Raw genomic sequence first — 25,832 nt, 5'->3', positions numbered from 1 at the left:
GCTGTTTCCAGCTGTTTTCAGCAGTTTTTGGGAAGTGTCCAATTTTGACATTTTTGCCTTACTATAGTCTTGGATTTTTGGTGACATTTTCAAAATGCAAAATTATGCTGTTTTTGGTTCTTTTTGCAACTTTCTTTGCTATGGCGTGTTTTGGCAGGCTATTCTAAGCTGTTTCCAGCTGTTTTCAGCAGTTTTTGGGACGTGTCAAATTTTGACATTTTTGCCTTACTATAGTCTTGGATTTTTTGTCATATTTTCGACATGCCAAATTATGGTTTTCTTGCTTCTTTTTGCAACTTTCTTTGCAATGGCGTGTTTTGGCAAACTAGTCTAGGCTGTTTCCAGCTGTTTTCAACAGTTTTCGGGATGTGTCAAATTTTGACATTTTTGCCTTACTATAGTCTTGGATTTTTTGTCGTATTTTTCGACATGCCAAATTATGGTTTTCTTGGTTCTTTTTGCAACTTTCTTTGCTATGGCGTGTTTTGGCAGGCTATTCTAAGCTGTTTCCAGCTGTTTTCAGCAGTTTTTGGGACGTGTCAAATTTTGACATTTTTGCCTTACTATAGTCTTGGATTTTTGGTCATATTTTCAACATGCAAAATCATGCTGTTTTGGCTCTTTTGCAACTTTCTTTGCTATGGCGTGTTTTGGCAGGCTATTCTAAGCTGTTTCCAGCTGTTTTCAACAGTTTTGGGACGTGTCAAATTTTGACATTTTTGCCTTACTATAGCCTTGGATTTTTTGGTGACATTTTCAAAATGCAAAATAATGCTGTTTTTGGCTCTTTTTGCAACTTTCTTTGCTATGGCGTGTAATGGCACGCTATTCTAAGCTGTTTCCAGCTGTTTTCAGCAGTTTTTGGGAAGTGTCCAATTTTGACATTTTTGCCTTACTATAGTCTTGGATTTTTTGTCGTATTTTTCGACATGCCAAATTATGGTTTTCTTGGTTCTTTTTGCAACTTTCTTTGCTATGGCGTGTTTTGGCAGGCTATTCTAAGCTGTTTCCAGCTGTTTTCAGCAGTTTTTGGGACGTGTCAAATTTTGACATTTTGCCTTACTATAGTCTTGGATTTTTGTCATATTTTCGACATGCCAAATTATGCTGTTTTTGGTTCTTTTGCAACTTTCTTTGCTATGGCGTGTTTTGGCACGCTATTCTAAGCTGTTTCCAGCTGTTTTCAGCAGTTTTTGGGAAGTGTCCAATTTTGACATTTTTGCCTTACTATAGTCTTGGATTTTTGGTCACATTTTCGACATGCAAAATAATGCTGTTTTTGGCTCCTTTTGCAACTTTCTTTGCCATGGCGTGTTTTGGCAGGCTATTCTAAGCTGTTTCCAGCTGTTTTCAGCAGTTTTTGGGACATGTCAAATTTTGACATTTTTGCCTTACTATAGTCTTGGATTTTTTGTCATATTTTCAAAATGCAAAATAATGCTGTTTTTGGCTCTTTTTGCAACTTTCTTTGCTATGGCGTGTTTTGGCAGGCTATTCTAAGCTGTTTCCAGCTGTTTTAAACTGTTTGTGATGTGTCCAATTTTGACATTTTTGCCTTACTATAGTCTTGGATTTTTTGGTCACATTTTCGACATGCCAAATTATGTTTTCTTTGGTTCTTTTTGCAACTTTCTTTGCTATGGTGTGTTTTGGCAGGCTATTCTAAGCAGTTTCCAGCTGTTTTCAGCAGTTTTTGGGACGTGTCAAATTTTGACATTTTGCCTTACTATAGTCTTGGATTGTTGGTGAAATTTTCAAAATGCAAAATAATGCTGTTTTTTGGCTCTTTTTGCAACTTTCTTTGCTATGGCGTGTTTTGGCAGGCTATTCTAAGCTGTTTCCAGCTGTTTTCAACAGTTTTTGGGACGTGTCAAATTTTGACATTTTTGCCTTACTATAGTCTTGGATTTTTGGTCACATTTTCAAAATGCAAAATAATGCTGTTTTTGGCTCTTTTTGCAACTTTCTTTGCTATGGCATGTAATGGCACGCTATTCTAAGCTGTTTCCAGCTGTTTTCAGCAGTTTTTGGGAAGTGTCCAATTTTGACATTTTTGCCTTACTATAGTCTTGGATTTTTTGTCATATTTTCGACATGCCAAATTATGGTTTTCTTGGTTCTTTTTGCAACTTTCTTTGCTATGGCGTGTTTTGGCAGGTTATTCTAAGCTGTTTCTAAGCTGTTTTCAACAGTTTTTGGGACGTGTCAAATTTTGACATTTTTGCCTTACTATAGTCTTGGATTTTTTGTCATATTTTCGACATGCCAAATTATGGTTTTCTTGGTTCTTTTTGCAACTTTCTTTGTTATGGCGTGTTTTGGCAGGCTATTCTAAGCTGTTCCCAGCTGTTTTCAGCAGTTTTTGGGACGTGTCAAATTTTGACATTTTTGCCTTACTATAGTCTTGGATTTTTTGTCATATTTTCGACATGCCAAATAATGCTGTTTTTGGCTCTTTTTGCAACTTTCTTTGCTATGGCGTGTTTTGGCAGGCTATTCTAAGCTGTTTCCAGCTGTTTTCAACAGTTTTTGGGACGTGTCAAATTTTGACATTTTTGCCTTACTATGGTCTTGGATTTTTTGTCGTATTTTTCGACATGCCAAATTATGGTTTTCTTGGTTCTTTTTGCAACTTTCTTTGCTATGGCGTGTTTTGGCAGGCTATTCTAAGCTGTTTCCAGCTGTTTTCAGCAGTTTTTGGGACGTGTCAAATTTTGACATTTTTGCCTTACTATAGTCTTGGATTTTTGGTCATATTTTCAACATGCAAAATCATGTTTTTTTTTGTTCTTTTTGCAACTTTCTTTGCTATGGCGTGTAATGGCACGCTATTCTAAGCTGTTTCCAGCTGTTTTAAACAGTGTTTGTGATGTGTCAAATTTTGACATTTTTGCCTTACTATAGTCTTGGATTTTTGGTCACATTTTCAAAATGCGAAATAATGCTGTTTTTGGCTCTTTTTGCAACTTTCTTTGCTATGGCATGTAATGGCACGCTATTCTAAGCTGTTTCCAGCTGTTTTCAGCAGTTTTTGGGAAGTGTCCAATTTTGACATTTTTGCCTTACTATAGTCTTGGATTTTTGTCATTTTTTGACATGCCAAATTATGGTTTTCTTGGTTCTTTTTGCAACTTTCTTTGCTATGGCGTGTTTTGGCAGGCTATTCTAAGCTGTTTCCAGCTGTTTTCAGTAGTTTTTGGGACGTGTCAAATGTTGACATTTTGGCCTTACTATAGTCTTGGATTTTTTGTCACATTTTCAAAATGCAAAATTATGCTGTTTTTGTCAGTTTTTGCAACTTTCTTTGCTGTGGCGTGTTTTGGCAGGCTATTCTAAGCTGTTTCCAGCTGTTTTCAGCAGTTTTTGGGACGTGTCCAATTTTGACATTTTTGCCTTACTATAGTCTTGGATTTTTTGTCACATTTTTCGACATGCAAAATTATGGTTTTCTTGGTTCTTTTTGCAACTTTCTTTGCTATGGCGTGTTTTGGCAGGCTATTCTAAGCTGTTTCCAGCTGTTTTCAGCAGTTTTTGGGACGTGTCCAATTTTGACATTTTTGCCTTACTATAGTCTTGGATTTTTTGTCGTATTTTTCGACATGCCAAATTATGGTTTTCTTGGTTCTTTTTGCAACTTTCTTTGCTATGGCGTGTTTTGGCAGGCTATTCTAAGCTGTTTCCAGCTGTTTTCAGCAGTTTTTGGGACGTGTCCAATTTTGACATTTTTGCCTTACTATAGTCTTGGATTTTTTGTCATATTTTCGACATGCAAAATAATGCTGTTTTTGGCTCCTTTTGCAACTTTCTTTGCCATGGTGTGTTTTGGCAGGCTATTCTAAGCAGTTTCCAGCTGTTTTCAACAGTTTTTAGGACGTGTCAAATTTTGACATTTTTGCCTTACTATAGCCTTGGATTTTTTGGTGACATTTTCAAAATGCAAAATAATGCTGTTTTTGGCTCTTTTTGCAACTTTCTTTGCTATGGCGTGTAATGGCACGCTATTCTAAGCTGTTTCCAGCTGTTTTCAACAGTTTTTGGGACGTGTCAAATTTTGACATTTTTGCCTTACTATAGTCTTGGATTTTTTGTCATATTTTCGACATGCCAAATTATGGTTTTCTTGGTTCTTTTTGCAACTTTCTTTGCTATGGCGTGTTTTGGCAGGCTATTCTAAGCTGTTTCCAGCTGTTTTCAGCAGTTTTTGGGACGTGTCAAATTTTGACATTTTTGCCTTACTATAGTCTTGGATTTTTTGTCATATTTTCGACATGCCAAATTATGTTTTCTTTGGTTCTTTTTGCAACTTTCTTTGCTATGGCGTGTTTTGGCACGCTATTCTAAGCTGTTCCTAGCTGTTTTCAGCAGTTTTTGGGACGTGTCCAATTTTGACATTTTTGCCTTACTATAGTCTTGGATTTTTTGTCGTATTTTTCGACATGCCAAATTATGGTTTTCTTGGTTCTTTTTGCAACTTTCTTTGCGATGGCGTGTTTTGGCAGGCTATTCTAAGCTGTTTCCAGCTGTTTTCAGCAGTTTTTGGGACGTGTCCAATTTTGACATTTTTGCCTTACTATAGTCTTGGATTTTTTGTCATATTTTCGACATGCCAAATAATGCTGTTTTTGGCTCTTTTTGCAACTTTCTTTGCTATGGCGTGTTTTGGCAGGCTATTCTAAGCTGTTTCCAGCTGTTTTAAACAGTGTTTGTGATGTGTCAAATTTTGACATTTTTGCCTTACTATAGCCTTGGATTTTTTGTCGTATTTTTCGACATGCCAAATTATGGTTTTCTTGATTCTTTTTGCAACTTTCTTTGCTATGGCGTGTTTTGGCAGGCTATTCTAAGCTGTTTCCAGCTGTTTTCAACAGTTTTTGGGACGTGTCAAATTTTGACATTTTTGCCTTACTATAGCCTTGGATTTTTTGGTGACATTTTCAAAATGCAAAATAATGCTGTTTTTGGCTCTTTTTGCAACTTTCTTTGCTATGGCGTGTAATGGCACGCTATTCTAAGCTGTTCCTAGCTGTTTTCAGCAGTTTTTGGGACGTGTCCAATTTTGACATTTTTGCCTTACTATAGTCTTGGATTTTTGTCACATTTTCAACATGCAAAATTATGCTGTTTTTGGCTCTTTTTGCAACTTTCTTTGCTATGGCGTGTTTTGGCAGGCTATTCTAAGCTGTTTCCAGCTGTTTTCAGCAGTTTTTGGGACGTGTCAAATTTTGACATTTTTGCCTTACTATAGTCTTGGATTTTTTGTCATATTTTCGACATGCCAAATTATGTTTTCTTTGGTTCTTTTTGCAACTTTCTTTGCTATGGCGTGTTTTGGCACGCTATTCTAAGCTGTTCCTAGCTGTTTTCAGCAGTTTTTGGGACGTGTCCAATTTTGACATTTTTGCCTTACTATAGCCTTGGATTTTTTGTCGTATTTTTCGACATGCCAAATTATGGTTTTCTTGGTTCTTTTTGAAACTTTCTTTGCAATGGCGTGTTATGGCAGGCTATTCTAAGCTGTTTCCAGCTGTTTTCAGCAGTTTTTGGGACGTGTCCAATTTTGACATTTTTGCCTTACTATAGTCTTGGATTTTTTGTCATATTTTCGACATGCAAAATAATGCTGTTTTTGGCTCCTTTTGCAACTTTCTTTGCTATGGCGTGTTTTGGCAGGCTATTCTAAGCTGTTTCCAGCTGTTTTAAACAGTGTTTGTGATGTGTCAAATTTTGACATTTTTGCCTTACTATAGCCTTGGATTTTTGTCACATTTTCGACATGCCAAATTATGGTTTTCTTGGTTCTTTTTGCAACTTTCTTTGCTATGGCGTGTTTTGGCAGGCTATTCTAAGCAGTTTCCAGCTGTTTTCAGCAGTTTTTGGGACGTGTCAAATTTTGACATTTTTGCCTTACTATAGTCTTGGATTGTTGGTGAAATTTTCAAAATGCAAAATAATGCTGTTTTTGGCTCTTTTTGCAACTTTCTTTGCTATGGCGTGTTTTGGCAGGCTATTCTAAGCTGTTTCCAGCTGTTTTCAACAGTTTTTAGGACGTGTCAAATGTTGACATTTTTGCCTTACTATAGCCTTGGATGTTTTGGTGACATTTTCAAAATGCAAAATAATGCTGTTTTTGGCTCTTTTTGCAACTTTCTTTGCTATGGCGTGTAATGGCACGCTATTCTAAGCTGTTCCTAGCTGTTTTCAGCAGTTTTTGGGACGTGTCCAATTTTGACATTTTTGCCTTACTATAGTCTTGGATTTTTTGTCGTATTTTTCGACATGCCAAATTATGGTTTTCTTGGTTCTTTTTGCAACTTTCTTTGCTATGGCGTGTTTTGGCAGGCTATTCTAAGCTGTTTCCAGCTGTTTTCAGCAGTTTTGGGAACGTCAAATTTTGACATTTTTGCCTTACTATAGTCTTGGATTTTTGGTCACATTTTCAAAATGCAAAATAATGCTGTTTTTGGCTCTTTTTGCAACTTTCTTTGCTATGGCATGTTTTGGCAGGCTATTCTAAGCTGTTTCCAGCTGTTTTCAACAGTTTTTAGGACGTGTCAAATTTTGACATTTTTGCCTTACTATAGCCTTGGATTTTTTGGTGACATTTTCAAAATGCAAAATAATGCTGTTTTTGGCTCTTTTTGCAACTTTCTTTGCTATGGCGTGTTTTGGCAGGCTATTCTAAGCTGTTTCCAGCTGTTTTCAGCAGTTTTTGGGACGTGTCCAATTTTGACATTTTTGCCTTACTATAGTCTTGGATTTTTTGTCATATTTTCGACATGCAAAATAATGCTGTTTTTGGCTCCTTTTGCAACTTTCTTTGCCATGGCGTGTTTTGGCAGGCTATTCTAAGCAGTTTCCAGCTGTTTTCAGTAGTTTTTGGGACGTGTCAAATGTTGACATTTTTGCCTTGCTATAGTTCTGGATTTTTGGTCACATTTTCCAAATGCAAAATTATGCTGTTTTTGGCTCTTTTTGCAGCTTTCTTTGCTATGGCATGTAATGGCACGCTATTCTAAGCTGTTTCCAGCTGTTTTCAGCAGTTTTTGGGACGTGTCAAATTTTGACATTTTTGCCTTACTATAGTCTTGGATTTTTTGTCATATTTTCGACATGCAAAATAATCCTTTTTTTGGCTCTTTTTGCAACTTTCTTTGCTATGGCGTGTTTTGGAAGGCTATTCTAAGCTGTTTCCAGCTGTTTTCAACAGTTTTTGAGACGTGTCAAATTTTGACATTTTTGCCTTACTATAGTCTTGGATTTTTTGTCATATTTTCGACATGCCAAATTATGTTTTCTTTGGTTCTTTTTGCAACTTTCTTTGCTATGGCGTGTTTTGGCAGGCTATTCTAAGCTGTTTCCAGCTGTTTTCAGCAGTTTTTGGGACGTGTCCAATTTTGACATTTTTGCCTTACTATAGTCTTGGATTTTTTGTCATATTTTCGACATGCAAAATAATGCTGTTTTTGGCTCCTTTTGCAACTTTCTTTGCCATGGCGTGTTTTGGCAGGCTATTCTAAGCTGTTTCCAGCTGTTTTCAGTAGTTTTTGGGACGTGTCAAATGTTGACATTTTTGCCTTACTATAGTCTTGGATTTTTGGTCACATTTTCAAAATGCAAAATTATGCTGTTTTTGGCAGTTTTTGCAACTTTCTTTGCTATGGCGTGTTTTGGCAGGCTATTCTAAGCTGTTCCCAGCTGTTTTCAGCAGTTTTTGGGACGTGTCCAATTTTGACATTTTTGCCTTACTATAGTCTTGGATTTTTGGTGAAATTTTCAAAATGCAAAATAATGCTGTTTTTGGCTCTTTTTGACACTTTCTTTGCTATGGCGTGTTTTGGCTGGTTATTCTAAGCTGTTTCTAAGCTGTTTTCAACAGTCTGGGACGTGTCCAATTTTGACATTTTTGCCTTACTATAGTCTTGGATTTTTTGTCATATTTTCGACATGCAAAATAATGCTGTTTTTGGCTCCTTTTGCAACTTTCTTTGCTATGGCGTGTTTTGGCAGGCTATTCTAAGCTGTTTCCAGCTGTTTTCAGTAGTTTTTGGGACGTGTCAAATGTTGACATTTTTGCCTTACTATAGTCTTGGATTTTTGGTCACATTTTCAAAATGCAAAATTATGCTGTTTTTGGCTCTTTTTGCAACTTTCTTTGCTATGGCGTGTTTTGGCAGGCTATTCTAAGCTGTTCCCAGCTGTTTTCAGCAGTTTTTGGGACGTGTCCAATTTTGACATTTTTGCCTTACTATAGTCTTGGATTTTGGTGAAATTTTCAAAATGCAAAATAATGCTGTTTTGGCTCTTTTGACACTTTCTTTGCTATGGCGTGTTTTGGCTGGTTATTCTAAGCTGTTTCTAAGCTGTTTTCAACAGTCTGGGACGTGTCCAATTTTGACATTTTTGCCTTACTATAGTCTTGGATTTTTGGTCACATTTTCAAAATGCAAAATTATGCTGTTTTTGGCTGTTTTTGCAACTTTCTTTGCCATGGTGTGTTTTGGCAGGCTATTCTAAGCAGTTTCCAGCTGTTTTCAGTAGTTTTTGGGACGTGTCCAATTTTGACATTTTTGCCTTACTATAGTCTTGGATTTTTTGTCGTATTTTTCGACATGCAAAATTATGTTTTTTTGGTTCTTTTTGCAACTTTCTTTGCTATGGCGTGTTTTGGCACGCTATTCTAAGCTGTTTCCAGCTGTTTTCAACAGTTTTTGGGACGTGTCAAATTTTGACATTTTTGCCTTACTATAGTCTTGGATTTTTTGTCATATTTTCGACATGCAAAATAATGCTGTTTTTGGCTCTTTTTGCAACTTTCTTTGCTATGGCGTGTTTTGGCAGGCTATTCTAAGCTGTTTCCAGCTGTTTTCAGCAGTTTTTGGGACGTCAAATTTTGACATTTTTGCCTTACTATAGTCTTGGATTTTTGGTCACATTTTCAAAATGGAAAATAATGCTGTTTTTGGCTCTTTTTGCAACTTTCTTTGCTATGGCGTGTTTTGGCAGGCTATTCTAAGCTGTTTCCAGCTGTTTTCAACAGTTTTTAGGACGTGTCAAATTTTGACATTTTTGCCTTACTATAGCCTTGGATTTTTTGGTGACATTTTCAAAATGCAAAATAATGCTGTTTTTGGCTCTTTTTGCAACTTTCTTTGCTATGGCGTGTAATGGCACGCTATTCTAAGCTGTTCCTAGCTGTTTTCAGCAGTTTTTGGGACGTGTCAAATTTTGACATTTTTGCCTTACTATAGTCTTGGATTTTTTGTCATATTTTCAACATGCCAAATTATGTTTTCTTTGGTTCTTTTTGCAACTTTCTTTGCTATGGCGTGTAATGGCACGCTCTTCTAAGCTGTTTCCAGCTGTTTTCAGCAGTTTTTGGGAAGTGTCCAATTTTGACATTTTTGCCTTACTATAGTCTTGGATTTTTTGTCATATTTTCGACATGCAAAATAATGCTGTTTTTGGCTCCTTTTGCAACTTTCTTTGCCATGGCGTGTTTTGGCAGGCTATTCTAAGCTGTTTCCAGCTGTTTTCAGTAGTTTTTGGGACGTGTCAAATGTTGACATTTTTGCCTTACTATAGTCTTGGATTTTTGGTCACATTTTCAAAATGCAAAATTATGCTGTTTTTGGCTCTTTTTGCAACTTTCTTTGCTATGGCGTGTAATGGCACGCTATTCTAAGCTGTTTCCAGCTGTTTTCAGCAGTTTTTGGGACATGTCAAATTTTGACCATTTTGCCTTACTATAGTCTTGGATTTTTTGTCATATTTTCGACATGCAAAATAATGCTTTTTTGGCTCTTTTGCAACTTTCTTTGCTATGGCGTGTTTTGGCAGGCTATTCTAACCTGTATCCAGCTGTTTTCAACAGTTTTTGGGACGTGTCCAATTTTGACATTTTTGCCTTACTATAGTCTTGGATTTTTTGTCATATTTTCGACATGCCAAATTATGTTTTCTTTGGTTCTTTTTGCAACTTTCTTTGCTATGGCGTGTTTTGGCAGGCTATTCTAAGCTGTTTCCAGCTGTTTTCAGCAGTTTTTGGGACGTGTCCAATTTTGACATTTTTGCCTTACTATAGTCTTGGATTTTTTGTCATATTTTCGACATGCAAAATAATGCTGTTTTTGGCTCCTTTTGCAACTTTCTTTGCCATGGCGTGTTTTGGCAGGCTATTCTAAGCTGTTTCCAGCTGTTTTCAGTAGTTTTTGGGACGTGTCAAATGTTGACATTTTTGCCTTACTATAGTCTTGGATTTTTGGTCACATTTTCAAAATGCAAAATTATGCTGTTTTTGGCTGTTTTTGCAACTTTCTTTGCTATGGCGTGTTTTGGCAGGCTATTCTAAGCTGTTCCCAGCTGTTTTCAGCAGTTTTTGGGACGTGTCAAATTTTGACATTTTTGCCTTACTATAGTCTTGGATTTTTGGTGAAATTTTCAAAATGCAAAATTATGCTGTTTTTGGCTCTTTTTGACACTTTCTTTGCTATGGCGTGTTTTGGCTGGTTATTCTAAGCTGTTTCTAAGCTGTTTTCAACAGTCTGGGACGTGTCCAATTTTGACATTTTTGCCTTACTATAGTCTTGGATTTTTTGTCATATTTTCGACATGCAAAATAATGCTGTTTTTGGCTCCTTTTGCAACTTTCTTTGCCATGGCGTGTTTTGGCAGGCTATTCTAAGCTGTTTCCAGCTGTTTTCAGTAGTTTTTGGGACGTGTCAAATGTTGACATTTTTGCCTTACTATAGTCTTGGATTTTTGGTCACATTTTCAAAATGCAAAATTATGCTGTTTTTGGCTGTTTTTGCAACTTTCTTTGTCATGGCGTGTTTTGGCAGGCTATTCTAAGCAGTTTCCAGCTGTTTTCAGTAGTTTTTGGGACGTGTCCAATTTTGACATTTTTGCCTTACTATAGTCTTGGATTTTTTGTCGTATTTTTCGACATGCCAAATTATGTTTTCTTGGTTCTTTTTGCAACTTTCTTTGCTATGGCGTGTTTTGGCAGGCTATTCTAAGCAGTTTCCAGCTGTTTTCAGTAGTTTTTGGGACGTGTCAAATGTTGACATTTTTGCCTTACTATAGTCTTGGATTTTTGGTCACATTTTCAAAATGCAAAATTATGCTGTTTTTGGCTCTTTTTGCAACTTTCTTTGCTATGGCGTGTTTTGGCAGGCTATTCTAAGCTGTTTCCAGCTGTTTTAAACAGTGTTTGTGATGTGTCAAATTTTGACATTTTTGCCTTACTATAGCCTTGGATTTTTTGTCGTATTTTTCGACATGCCAAATTATGGTTTTCTTGGTTCTTTTTGCAACTTTCTTTGCTATGGCGTGTTTTGGCAGGCTATTCTAAGCTGTTTCCAGCTGTTTTCAGCAGTTTTTGGGACGTGTCCAATTTTGACATTTTTGCCTTACTATAGTCTTGGATTTTTGGTCACATTTTCAAAATGCAAAATCGTGCTTTTTTTGGTTATTTTTGCAACTTCCTTTGCTATGGCGTGTAATGGAACAGTATTCTAAGCTGTTTCCAGCTGTTTTCAGCAGTTTTTGGGACGTGTCAAATTTTGACATTTTTGCCTTACTATAGTCTTGGATTTTTTGTCATATTTTCGACATGCCAAATTATGTTTTCTTTGGTTCTTTTTGCAACTTTCTTTGCTATGGCGTGTTTTGGCAGGCTATTCTAAGCTGTTTCCAGCTGTTTTCAACAGTTTTTGGGACGTGTCCAATTTTGACATTTTTGCCTTACTATAGTCTTGGATCTTTGGTCACATTTTCAAAATGCAAAATTATGTTTTTTTTGGTTCTTTTTGCAACTTTCTTTGCTATGGCGTGTTTTGGCAGGTTATTCTAAGGTGTTTCTAAGCTGTTTTCAACAGTTTTTGGGACGTGTCCAATTTTGACATTTTTGCCTTACTATAGTCTTGAAATTTTTGGTGACATTTTCAAAATGCAAAATAATGCTGTTTTTGGCTCTTTTTGCAACTTTCTTTCCTATGGCGTGTTTTGGCAGGCTATTCTAAGCTGTTTCCAGCTGTTTTCAGCAGCAACATTCTATGCTTTGATATGTGTCAGCATGCTATTTTATGCTGTTTTCTGCTGTTTTTTGGAAATGTCATTTTTTGACATTTTTTGCCATACTATGACACTACTACATTATGGCAGTGTTTCCCATTAATAACAAAGACTAAAAGTGATCCGAATTCGCAGAAAAACGTATAGCATGTCCTCAAAAATCATGAAAAAACATCACCATATTGTATGTTGTCACTAATCATGAGAAAACGCCACAGTATAGTATGTCGTCTGATATAATGTAAAATGTCGTCATTAAGTATGTGGTCCAGAACCATAAAAAACATCATAGTATAGTATATCGTCTGACATTATGTAAAGAAGTCATAGTATAGTACGTTGTACAAAATCATGAAAAAAACATTATGTATGTGGTCCGAGATCATGAGAGTACTATACTTACTATACTATGACTTTTTTTCATGATTTCAGACCACATACTTTATTTTGACATTTTTGTGTGATTTAGGATGACATTATACTATGATGTTTTTTTCATAATTCAGAAGACATACTATACTATGACATTTTTATAATGATTCAGACAGCATACTCTACTATGATGTTTTTTCATGTTTTCAGACGACATATTACGACATACCATAGTATAGTATGTTGTCCAAAATCCTGAAAAGAGTCACAGTGTAGCTTGTTTGTCCAAAATGACATAAAAAAGTCATATTACAGTATGTAATTGTACATTTAATTTTTTTTTACATGAACAGAGAAACATTTTGCATCAGCCTGCAGTCTTAAAGATAACTTGCAAATATAAATTGCATTAGAAGATTTTAATGTCTTTTGAACTTTGTATATGATTTTGAACTCTCTGCAGAGTGTTGTATATGTGATCATCTACAGAAAGAAATATGTAACCATGACTATGAAATTTCCTATCTTAAGTCTATCATTTTTACAAAACAAATTAACAAGTCTCTTCAGATCACATTTCATCCCATAAATGGGACAAAAGTCAGCCGTAGTTTGTAACTTTCATCAGCTGACTGGATCTGAAAATCACTGTCTGTTCCTCTGTTTCCTCCCAGTTTACTACCAGTCCAACGAGTGGGCAGGAGTCTACAGCATCCGAGAGAGAGACCAAGAAGCCTGGTCATCCAAACAGGACTAAAGGTGTCCATCAGATTAAAACTCCACCAACAATTAGAAGCTGCTACTTTTTCATCTTCTTTTTACCGGACGTTTTGCCACCTGTCCTGGCTCGACTAAACATCCTCTTCTTGTTGAACACAGTCTTCTTCCTGCGCAGCGTTTTGACGTCACGGCCTTGGATCCAGTCATCACGCTGAGCCTCCCACTTCAACTGCTTCAGGCCTGCAGGGACAAACAGGAAATATTAGAAACTGTACTGTTCAGATTTATTAAGCACTTCATGAATATTTAACAGATGGTTAACAAGCAGGACATTTTAAGTGTTTATACACCAGCTTTAATTTTCAAGGTGCCAACAGGTTGAGTTACAGTTTATTCATTGAAACTTTATTTTCTTGAAACTAGATTTTAGTATTTCATAAACCATTTACTAAATGTTTATTGATGCTTCTAAATGTTTAAAAGGAGGACGACTGTGTCTTAACATTATTTTCAACCTTATGTAACTGAATGAGATGATTTGGCTATAACTGAAGTATTTTGGAAAGCTGTTGGATCCTGTAAAAATGTCCAAAAGAAAGAAAGAGGAGAATAAGGCCATGGTTAAAACTGGCTTTCAAATGAGCACCAGAATTTAACTGAAGATGAGGTCATTTATGTAAATGAGCTTGTTTAAAGTTCACTGTTGTTTTCCAACTGATCTATCTCTCTCTGTAAAGAAATTACTCAAACTGGCTGGTATCCAGCAAACTGAATAAAAACCTTTATCTCCTCTTTTTCTAATTAACATAAAGTGCACAGCTTCAATATGTATGGTTGAGAATTATTTTAATGTTTTATATCAGACAGTCCTGCACAGTTTCCTTCTCCACTTTGGTTTACAGAGAATGAAAGGTAGTAGCCAAACATAATTTCTTTCAAGCTAGGAACAGATAAGGTGAAATGACAATTTTACTTAAGACGTGTCTTAGAATTTTTTCTCCAAAGACAACTGAAGACAAACCTGAAAATAATACGTTATTAGATTCTTTTGATCTAAAACAATACTAGCGATCTTGGGTATTTTCTGATTTAGATGTTATAGGTTGTGATCACTCAGGTGTCCTACCTGCTTTATCTGTGTTAGCCATTGCATTCAGTCCAATGTTGTCAAACTTGGAGCCAGCATTTTCGTCTAAAAGGGAGCCAAACTGGGAAAAACAACACATCATGTTTTAACCAAACGTATATGCCATAGCAAATAATTCCAGCCAAAATCTCATAACAAAATCAAAATACAGCATGTCATCAGAAAACATGAAAAAACATCATAGTGAAGTATGTCGTCCGAAATCATGAAAAAAAAGACATAGTATACTACGTTGTCTGAAATGGAAAGAAAAAAAAAACAATAGTATAGTATGTCGTCCAAAATCTTGAAAAAATGTCATATGTGGTCAAAAATCATGAAAAAGCGTTATAATATATGTATGTGGTCTAAAATCATAAATAAAACATCGAAGTAAACTAGTCATGAGAAATCATGAAGAAACATCATAGTATACAATGTGGTTTGAAATCATGAAAAAATGATGAAAAAAAATAGTATAGTATGTCATCCAAAATCATGAAAAAACATCATACTACTGTATGTCGTCCCAAATCATAAAATAATGTCTGAGTGGAGTACCAAACATGATAAAGACCGTGTGGTACAGAGTCTGTGACAGAAAGAGACTTTTAAACTGCAGTAAAATGTGGTGTAGAGTCAATATTACCATCAAAACACCATCTTCACTGTCTATTTCTGCCAAAATACAGTATATATTATCACGTTACAACGTGAAAACTTTTTTTACGTTTTAACGTGATACTGATGCCTATTTTTTTCTGCGAGTGGCAGAAATACGCTTCCGTAGAATTCAATATAAATGTCATAAAGAAACAAATATCCTGGTGTAGTATTTAATAAATGTCAAGTATGCCAAAAAGGTCGCAAAAACTTTTACACTAGTGTTTCATATAACAGCATTAAAAAGCCAAAATACACTACGTTAAAAAAAGTCACAGAAAAAATATTAATGTGATAATATAGCATGTAATAATAAAAAAAAAGTATCCTAGTATAGTTTGTTATTAAAATGTAAAAAACAAAAGTCATAGCACAGTGTGTCATAAAAAAATATCTCTATGTCAAATCTTATGTCATAATTGTGATATTTTCAGAATTACTCAGAGGACTAAAACATGCTGTAGGAGATAAACCTTTTACATGAACTATTTCATTTTCTTCAACCACAAAAACATCTCACCTCTTCAGCAGAAGCAAACATGGCTGTGTCTTTCTTTCCTTTCTTCTTCTTCCCCTGTTTCAGACCTGCGAGAAGTAGCAACAATTACTAAACAACTTAAAAACATATCAGTTAAGTTAGCAGGGAAATCTACAGTCAGACTAAATCTTAACTTAAATGACTTCAGATTTCTTAATTCTAATGAAGGTAAAGACATTAAAATCAAAACATCACATTAAGAATAAGTTACATGAACCTAAAGATCCAGAGAAGTCGAGCTCTTCTGAGGATTTCCTTTTTCCCTTCTTGGTACGCGGAGTGATGTCTGGCACTTCCATTTCATCGTCTGAATCTGCAGAGAAAAACATTTATTACATTATTGAAAATATAGACGTTAATGCATTAGCGTCTGTGAGTGTTGACCGAGATATTTCTATTGCTATGTTGCTTTTAAAAAGAAGCTCATGATTATTTTCAACTCAATAAGAATTTTGTCTTAAAAAAAGTACCGCCATTCTTTAGTTGAGTTTTTAAATGTTAACATTTTTACATGTTATAAACGGAAATGTATGTTTGGTGCTCTGCTGTGGTGGAAAAAGTATTCTGATTTCTTCTTTAGTAAAATAAAAAGTAAAATTCTCTGTTACAAGTACAAGGGTAAAAAAAACCCCCAAAAAAACATTAGCATCAAAATGTGCTCAAAATTAAAAGTACTAATATGCACTACAGCCCATGTGAGAGTAATATATTATTGGATTTTAATTATTGATGAATTAATGTGGTTATCACTTCAATGGTGCAGCTAAATATATACAAAATATATACTGTTGGGTAGGTTGGGTTTTTGGTCTATCTATAAATATCACACATCACCATATTTTAGATAAATATATTTTCATTAACAATAGAAAAGTAATATTTGCCTCTAAGATAAAGTGGAGTAAAAAAACTGAAATATTCAAGTAAAGTACAAGTACTTCAAAACTGTACTGACTGTTAGGTGTTGTACTTTGAGTAAAGGTAGTTCACCACTGCTGCAATGATGATGATGTGGTCTGTAACAACATATTGTCTTGTTTTATTGTTTTCTACTTTATCTTTTTTTCCCTTAAGTTTTTCAAATGAGGTTTTTATTGTCTATTGCGTGAACGTTACACCTTTTGTTTGTTTTTTATGTCGTATTTATATGACCTGCTCTGAGACAATATTTGATTCAATTCAAGTACTTGATATATACATACTTCATGAGTCTGTGTGAAATTGCAGTGAGGATTTGTATGTAAACTTGTACTCACCACCAAATGCAGCACTGTCGTCCTCCAGCTCTGGAACTAAAAGAGACAGAGAAAAAATCATCAAAAAAAGTTTAAAAAATGTAATTTAGAGTCCAGTTCAGAGAAGCGTCCTTTGACTGTAAGATCACAGGTTTGAGCCCTGAAACAGGTTAAATCAATCTACAGTAAACTGGACAAAATCATGTTTGACTACATGGACAAATATTATCCTAAACATAATCTCAACGTAAATGTTTATCGTATGAATTTTCTAAATTTTTCAAATTAAATTTTTTTTCAACTGAAAGACATACAAGAAGAAGTAGCAAATTACTCAACTAGAAACAGCTTCCCACCTTCATCATCGTCATCATCTCCATCGCCTCCATCAAGATCCATGAACGTCCCTCCTTCCTCCTCCAGCTCGTCCCCGAAGTCTTCCTCGTCCATACTGCCCAGAGACAGCTCCTCATCATCCAGGTCATCCATGTCCGAATCATCCACATCGGAGTCATCAGAGTCCGCTGCAGCTTTCTTCCCTTTTTTACTCTTCACATTTCTGACGAACACCGAGGGGGCGTGGAGGAGAGGGAGAGAGGGAGAGAGGGAGAGAGGGAGAGAGGGAGAGAGGATGTTGCTAAAATAAATCAGTGCCTATCATTGAAAAAATAAACCGACCATAATAAAACCAAATGATCTGTAAACTCAGTCTGAGGCCTCAAAGGAAGATGTACTTTGTTCTTAAGCGTGTTATTACTGCACGATTCAGTTTGTTCTTCACATGTTCATATTGGAACAGAACACAAACCGATCGGTCGGGTGGTTGATTTTTTATAACTGATAAATAATAAGAGCTGGTTTGCTCACCCTGCAAAGTCCAGATCATCGTCCGCCATCTCAGTGAAGTACGAGTCTCCCTCGCAGGAATCTGCTCGAAAAACAGTCAGATCATGTTAGAAAGTCACAGAAATACCAAAAGATTTGTAATTAAAAGTCATTTACATAAGGTGCTAAAAGACAACAAAACTATGAAAATAATAATCATTTAAATGTAAGATAATTTACAGCTTACAAACCAAAGTACTCGCTGTTGACATGAAACAATTTCCAAATAAACAAATAAAAAATCATTACTGTAAAATAAATTATTTTTTCGGAAACTTTCCCATTTCAGAATACAAAAACAGTTTATTGCCAAGTTTATATATTTTATGTATAATAATTAACACAGTAAGTATAAGAAACATAAAAGGCGAGTACTGGAATTTAAGAATCTTAATTTTAAAATAGAAATTTACAATAAAACAAGAAAAATATGTTTTGAAATGCAAATATTCAGAGTACCAATTTTATCCCTAAATTTGAGAGAAATAAAAGGCACAACTGCAGTAATTCCTCTGTATTAACCTTTTAAAAAAACATTAGTTTAATGTTTGCTTATTGATTATCGGTTGTTTTTGTTTTATTCCTAAAAAAAATGATTGTTTGCAGCACACAGTCCAACTTTGCAGGTTACAGTCAGCATGAACCGAAAAACATTTACAGCAATGTCAGCCGTTTCCGGCACTTCTGCAGTCCTTCACTTCAAGTTTTTTTCCAACTGCGCTCAACTTACCGAGGATTTCTTCAAACTCATCATCGTCCACGTCCTCCACACTCTCGTTATCGTCATCTTTTCGTGGCCGACGATTCTGACGCTGCTTCTCCTGCTGGCGTTTCTTGAAGAAGCTGTCGAATAATAGATATTACATACAGAAAAGCTACGTTTTGTCAAAAGTTTCTCAATTAAATTGTTTTAAACTCACCGATGGAAAAAGATTTCGTCCACAGGGATCTGACTCTCTTCTTTAGACAGAAACTCCTCACAGTTCACTAACAGAGAAAAAGCAAAATATGTTCACATCGCTGATGCAAAATTTAAATGACAGAAGATAAGGAAGATGAAATATGTGATCAGTCAAAAATCAGTTTAACATAAATCCTCAAAAACACGAGAAACTCACCTGGTAAAGAGTTGAGGTTTAATCTCTGTTTGGGTGCTAGCACTGCAGCGTCTACGTTTTCTAATGAAAAATGAAATATTAAAGCACAAATTCAGATTTTTCCATGCATTTTTCCCAAATATTCCATTATTGAAGACTGATACACAATGTAAATACTGCCAGAATATCAGTGTTTTTTTCTGCCTTTTATGTTGTTTTCCATCACAGATTCACCATAAAGACACTCTGAACTAAAAAAAAAGAAATGGAAATAAAGTCTGTATTTATTACGTTTTCCTTTTAGCTGTTTGGGGTTCCTGAAGACGAATCGATCCAAGAATCTGATAAGGGTGAAGTCCTGCAGCGGGTCACCTGAGTACAGGATGGATCCTCCCTGTGGAAACAACACACAGATGTTTCATAGAGGAAACATTTCGCCCAAAACCTGCCTGAGGTGCAGCATGTTAAAATGATGTCACATACGCCCGCAGCTACAGACGCTCCTCGTTTCTATGTCCTCAAACTATTTGACTTCAGGTATTTAACGTTTACCTGCAGGATGGTTTTGGCAAACAGCGACACAGAGGGGTGGAAGTGCACGGCGAGCTGCGCAGACACAAACAGAGGAAACATTAAAGACAAACAAAAACACGCTATATGTGCTCAGGAAGGTTTAACCCCAAAACATTGATTTCTTTTTTCTTTTTTTAGTAAACATCAGCAATTAATCAACCTTCAGTGAGGTCACGCTGTCATATTACAGTTTTTAACTATATGCTGTCAGCATGTCTTAAGTTCATCTAAATGTGTATCGTATATGTACATAGTATGTATATAGGTATTTATTTCATGCACACTAGCATTACGTCTCTACACAGCAGCAACCAGACAACAGCTCTGATTCAAAAACAAACAAAAAAACCTTAATAGTCGAGCTGACAGCTTTACGTTTATCGTGATTTGCTTGTTTGTTGTTTCTCACCCTCTGCAGCTCCCATAAAGTTGTGTGGTCGGCGCCGCAGAATAACGGGTTTCTGTGCAGCGGGTCGTAGCTCTGCATGCTTTTACCTCCTGAAGGGTTAACGAAAAGGAAAAAACTCAAATCAAAACTCCAGGATGACAACAACATGGAACGTGGTTATGTTGCGTGTCTGCTGCTACTGTATCTCCGGTTTACTTTAATGTACAGATCCTAATAGAAACTACGCCCAATCTGAGCGCACCAAAAAAGACACAATCTGAGTTTAATCTATTTCAAAATTAGCCACAGAAACCACAGCAGAGATAAGAATTTGAAGACTGTTTTTGATAAATCATGATTTCATATTTAATAACTTGACTGTGACTAAACAAACAATAACAAACCAAAAATAGTTTAATATTGACCAGAAATGTCACAAACCTTCCAGGTTCTGATGATGCACCCATGATGCAGTGGGCTTTGCCTCTGTGGCTGCACTACTCGCTCCTTCCTCCAGTTTGTCGGCATCCACAAAGTGCTCCTCTTCATCATCGTCGTCGTCATCATCATCATCATCATCATCATCATCATCATCATCATCATCATCATCATCCCTCTCCTCCTTCTCCTCCATCTCACCATCATCATCCTCTTCCGCGAGGTCTTTGAACTCCTCCTCCTCTCCGTCCTGAGTGATCACAACAGGAAGTGATGCTTAAAATCAAACTTTAAGAAAAACAGAATTCATCAAAAATGTTGACGGAAGAAAACACAGGAGAACTATTCATTTATTTTTGTAACATTTGTACATTTTTTGTAACATAACAATACTATTTACAAAACAAATATTTCAAAGTTGTCAGACACTATTATTGTGTATCATCTATGAGTCCATTTATGCCGACTAAAACGTTCAAATATTGGAAATAAAAAACTAAACATACTGAATAAACACCAGATCTAAACTCAAAGATAAGTTATGAATTCTGAAATCATTCCTGATCTCTCCTTTTTAAAGTCTTGATTTTTCAATTTAAGAAAAAGTCTGCTGTACTGCTACACTTCAAACCAACAGTTTCACATTTCAACCAATAATGAAAATAACTTTTTTTTTTTTTCAATTTAAAAAATTAGTTGTTTTTTTAACCCTCTTTAAGATATTTTTTGACATTTTACTCTTATTGGACAGCTTACAGTGTAAATATAGACAGGAAATATGGGGGAGAAATGATAACCATCTTAAAACTTCTGGTCCTTCGAGCAAATTTTTAAAATAAAAAAATAATTAATCAACTTAAAAGGAAGCCTAGCTCTCACAGTGACAACACTAATGTCCAAAGTTACTGTCCTGATAAACTTTAGACCTCCATATGTGCAGCCGTCTTACCCCGTCCTCCTGAAGCAGGAGCTTGAGGCTCGGTTTGGCCTTCATGACCTCCGACACCAGGAAGAGCGCCCCGCAGGCGAAGCTGGCGTTCTGCTCGGCGCTGACCTGCAGCAGCCGCTTCACGAAGGCTTTGACCCGCCGCAGCACGATGTCGGCCTTCAGGGACTTGTACAGCAGGTTGAGGAACATGCTCTGTCTGGAGGACGACGACAGCCCGGGGTCCAGCAACTTCCTGCAGAGAAGAAGAAAAGTCAACATTTTGAATTCAATCGTTCATCTCTGCAGTTTTTATTGACACTCTTCAAACTTCTCGTGTTTTTTTTTTCAATTTTACTTAGTTTGCAGCCTAATTTCTGTGCTTCTCATTCTTACACTGTTTTACATTTAAACAATCTTTTTGTGCAATTATAAAGATCATTGATTAATAGGAAATACCTTAATGCAATTTTTTTCTTTCTCTTGAGAATGTTGCAGTATTTAAAATAAGTAAGTAAGCGGAGAAAACATGCCAAAGATGGTTGGCCCTTCTCTCTCTTTTTTATTTATTTATTTATTTTTTTTTACATATTTTGTCCTCCCAAAAGAGCACTGACAATTTATTTCCACTGTAAAATTTCTTTCAGTACAAATGTTGATCAGATTTCTTTAATCATTAAATTCAAGTAAATCTTTTTCAAAAAGGTTTGTTAGAACATAACTGATTTTTAAAACTTCAAAAATTAAAACACATCTAATTTATTTTATCTTTGTAACTATACAGAGGCGCACACACACACACACACTATTATGTACTAAAGTAGTATAATTACTTGTATTTACATGTATATATTTAACTTGATGCATCATTATTATGTCTTTAAGTACATTTGTTGTGTTTTTATACATGTTTATTTTTCTTTTTTCTGTCTTTCAACTCTATTTCTTTATGCACAAATGGAAATGTTTATTTTTCGGTGGATTAAAGATGGATCGGTTTCTGTAACTTTAGGAAACTTGCTGACATTCTTCGGGGAAAAGCACTGCCTGAGAGGACAGCCTCTGAAAATAACGTCCTCCAAGCTGTAATTAAGAGGACATTTGTTTGCTACAACTGAAGAGTCCTTTTAGTTGGACCGTGGCCCATACTGGACTGGATTGTCATTATTTGGAAAACTGCACACATTTGTAAAATTGATGAGCATTCTTGCAATTTCCCTGTTTCATGGAAAAAAATCCATAAAAACCTAAAAATGACTTTTCCTATGGTAAAATTTGACATTTCAATGCAGAAATGAGAAAACAGTAATCCTAAACACAAACACAGATGGTGATGAGATGAACCTGACCGGTGAGGACGGTTTTACCTGTACAGAGCCACGTAGTATCGGTCTGAGATGCTCTGCTGGGAGTCCATCACTTGAAAGAGCAGCATGAGCGCCTGCACGGCCGTGTTGAACTTCACCAGATGAACCACTTTGAACAGCGTGTCCAGCTGCTCCTTCACCTTCTCGTCTCCAGTTCCTGCGTACGGATACGCCCGGTTCACACCCGACAGCAGCGCACTCAGCATCTTCGACTCGATGTCTTTCTTCTTGACGCAGGCGCGGAAGAACGAGAAGTAGACTGTGATGAGTTTGGCGGCGAGCTCGGCCTCGTCGTGGCTCAGCATCACCTGGCTGAGGAAGCAGACGGCGTAGTACTGCGCCTTGGCGCTGATGTTGGGCCGGAACATGAGCCGCTCCACCTCGCAGCACACCACCGCCTTCATGTTGGGGTGTTTGTGCAGCAGCGTCTCCAGCAGGTACGACGCTTTGGCCGCCGTCTTGTATTCGGGGTCTCCCAGCTTGTTGACGACCTGGATGAGTAGCGCCCGCTCCTGCTCTGGGCGGCTGCACAGCATCTCGTGTGCGGTGGCCAGTGCTTTCGCCTTGGTGGCCGCCACTGTATCGTGAGCAACAGTGTCCAGGGCCGCCACAAACTCAGCCACGTGGTGCTTCAGGTGGTGCTCAAAGTACCAGAGGATGAGGCGGCGGTCACGGGAATCGCGGTTGCCGCTGGCCTTCTCCTCCAACTGGTCAAACGGGTGCTGAGCAAAGTGCCGCAGCTTCCTGTTCTCTGGCAGCAGGTCAGACAGCAGCAGCTCCCGCATCGTATCCAGCGCCATCAGACCCATCCGCCGGCTGCCCTTCTTCTTCACCATGGAAACCAGGTTCTCAACGTGCTCCAGCGTGTGCACCGGAGCATCCTGGATAAGCACCGTCATGGCCGCCATCCTGTCCGCCAGCACGCCGGATGAGACGACCGTCTTCATCCAGTTGGAGTTGGCTCCTTTCTGCAGGTTCTTCTTGCTCTTGTAGAGCGCCACCTCAGCTTCAAACAGCTGCTGGGCAAGCGCCTTGTACTGGGACACCAGCGAGGGATCCTGCGGCGTCGACGAGCCCTCTGCCGTGTACTCCAGGTCGAACCATTTCCCTCCGGGTTTGACGAGCAGAACCTGCCTCTGCTGAAACTCAAACACATTCACATTCTGTTTTGCCTTTTTCCCAGTGATTGTCTTCTTCGGCTTCTGTTTGTCCTCCACTTCCTGCTTGTCGTTGACTTCCTGCGGAGCGGTGGACGCTTGTTCCTCTGATGAAGCTTTCTTGGCTTTTGTACTTTCCTTCTGACCGGCGTCTGAGGTGTCTCCCTCTGGCTCGTCTGTGATGATCTGCAGCCCCGCATACGCCCGGATGCCCAGTTTGGTGATGAACTTCTCCAGCTCTCCTTCCTCCAGGTCGTCTATCGCGCCCTTCTTTCCTCCATCAATGAGCTCGTTGGAGTCATTCAGGCCAGCAAGTAGGACGTAGTCGGCCTACGGATGGACAGAAGAAGACAAAAATATATATATATATATATATATGTCATGAAATATAACACATATCAGGAATGACTTAGTAACGGTTGCACCAGACTAACAGTAAAATAAGTGTCATTGACTGATCAATGAAACTTGATCAGCTGCACCTGGCTAAGACTCATTTCAGTCACATTTTACCAACAACTCCAAAAAATACGTCACAGTCAAAAACGTATACATTGTGATGTTTCAAAACAATGTTTCCAGTGTAACTATTGGTACGTTTTGAAGGCAAAAATCTTACATGCATTTAAAGTTAGTAAAGCTATACTAAGTAGCTTAGTACTGACACAGTGGAGTAAAAGCAGAAAGAGTCATGAAATGTAAATACTCATGCCAAGTACTTCAAACTTGTACTAACCTGCAGTAACTTTACGCGAGTAAACGTATTTTAGGATTAAATGAAACCTGCTGCAGTTTTGTCAGTCGTGAGATTTTAGCTAGTAAACTCACCCGTGTTCCTCCCAGCTTTAAAACCTCCTCAAGATTTAACTCTTCCTCGTCTTTCTTCCTTCTGTCTTCACCGTCATCAGCTTCAGAATCGTCTTTCTCCTCCTCGCCGCTGTTTTCAGCCTCCATGTCGTTTTCTGCGGGCTGAAATGTCACTTTATTGGTCGCTTTAGACTTTCTTCGGTGCTTGTTTTTCGCCGCCATGCTCGCTGCTACAGCATGAGGAGAGCGTGACCCGGATGTGGAAGGTGACGTCACGTCCGTTTTCTGGTACTTTCAAAGATTAAAATTTAATTATTTTTGTTAGTTACTTTTTTGTATTGATTACAATTGAATGTTAAAAGTCACGCGAAATTCATTTACATTCATTAAAATTTATTTTTTCAAAATTGTTAAGACTGTGAAGAACCACTTCCTCTTTTTTTGACTTTGTTCTTATTCTGTCTCTCCTGTGCATCTATTTAACTTTGTATTTTATTTTATTTTTCAATTTATTCTTTTTTTCTGCCCCGATCGTGTTTAATTCTATTATTGGTATAATTATTTCTGTGTGTACTGCTAATATTCATTGAACAGCATTTACTTTTATTGGTATTAGTTATTGTTTTTATTTTTGTTTCTTGTTCGGCTCTTATTGTTATGTTACCTCTGCAAGAACTCCCTCTTGCTTCTGCCTTCTGGTGTTGTATCACTTTTTAAAACTCTGTAGTATCTGAATTAACTTTACTACCTCTGGATCCTGCTGTTACTGGTTAGACTTCTTTCTCCTTTAAAAAGAACAATAATAACTGTGCGTTTTGTGTTGTTTTTTGTTTTAAAATGTTCCAAATGTTTCCCTTTGGAAAAACCTCACCTCAGACCTGGACTGGAAGAAATTCTGGTGCTTACCCTCTAAATATCGTTTTATAAGTTTTAGATCCCACAAAGGTATTTCTTCAGAGATATAAAAGGGACAATGATGTGGACTGCTCAATTTGCCAACAGATTCCATAATATTTATGCCACCTATTTTGGCATGTCTCCACTCCCGTATTTTTTATTTTATTTTTTTTTAGTAATTTGTCTTTTCTTTTATTTTCCAGTATATTGATTTTGAATTCCCCTGTATTGTTTGGCTTTCTTAGTAACCCTTTTACAAAGCAAATCAATCCTTCTTTGTCATCAATTTGATTCTATTACTTGCAAAATTTCATATAAATAAATCAAAATTTTCCAGTCACAAACTCTCCTCAAACAATATATCAAATCAATTGTATACTCTGAAAATAAGGATGCTAATAAGTCACTGAACCTGTCTACCCTGTATAACATTTCATGAGCTGATGCAGGATTTCTGTGATTATTCTGATCCCCTGGCATGATCTGGTAACATCTGTATGGTATTCCTGCTTTTTAATAATTAAATAAAATTCAACAAAAATACAGGAAATATAGGAAAAATGTCTTTCAAA

At 36.9% G+C, this 25,832-nt stretch overlaps 2 protein-coding genes across 4 annotated transcripts in view; one reads left to right on the top strand and one right to left on the bottom strand.

Annotated features, from left to right (window-relative positions):
• LOC121951912 (protein CEBPZOS-like) overlaps window positions 1–13,993 on the top strand; it is a 34,995-nt gene extending 21,002 nt beyond the window's left edge. The window contains exon 4 of the mRNA XM_088089777.1: window positions 13,119–13,993. Coding sequence (XP_087945903.1) covers window positions 13,119–13,201 — 83 coding nt within the window. The 3' untranslated portion in view covers window positions 13,202–13,993. The remainder of the gene's footprint in view (window positions 1–13,118) is intronic.
• Window positions 12,754–24,648, bottom strand: cebpz (CCAAT enhancer binding protein zeta). 3 transcript variants are annotated; one of them, XM_088089775.1, is made up of 18 exons: window positions 24,385–24,648; window positions 22,400–23,886; window positions 21,057–21,288; window positions 20,256–20,357; window positions 20,111–20,222; window positions 19,691–19,779; window positions 19,261–19,314; window positions 19,000–19,102; window positions 18,730–18,789; window positions 18,532–18,598; window positions 18,342–18,454; window positions 17,594–17,654; window positions 17,083–17,285; window positions 16,748–16,783; window positions 15,709–15,804; window positions 15,474–15,538; window positions 14,291–14,372; window positions 12,754–13,404 (listed from the first exon to the last, which is right to left on the bottom strand). In XM_088089775.1, the coding sequence occupies exons 1-18, from the start codon at window positions 24,583–24,585 to the stop codon at window positions 13,244–13,246; spliced, it is 3,324 nt and encodes a 1,107-aa protein (XP_087945901.1). In that variant the 5' UTR covers window positions 24,586–24,648; the 3' UTR covers window positions 12,754–13,243. The 3 variants fall into 3 exon arrangements, with proteins under 3 accessions (XP_087945901.1, XP_087945900.1, XP_042358900.2); XM_088089774.1 differs by having other exon boundaries at window positions 20,111–20,249; window positions 20,283–20,357; XM_042502966.2 differs by having other exon boundaries at window positions 20,111–20,357.
• Between the last annotated feature and the right edge of the window lie 1,184 nt (window positions 24,649–25,832).

Source organism: Plectropomus leopardus, chromosome 16 (assembly GCF_026936395.1).
Source record: "Plectropomus leopardus strain MGB_pleo_1.0 chromosome 16, ASM2693639v1, whole genome shotgun sequence".
NCBI lineage: Eukaryota > Metazoa > Chordata > Actinopteri > Perciformes > Serranidae > Plectropomus > Plectropomus leopardus.
The sequence above is the reverse complement of the archived record's forward strand: the minus strand, read 5'-3'. Positions and strand labels throughout refer to the sequence as shown.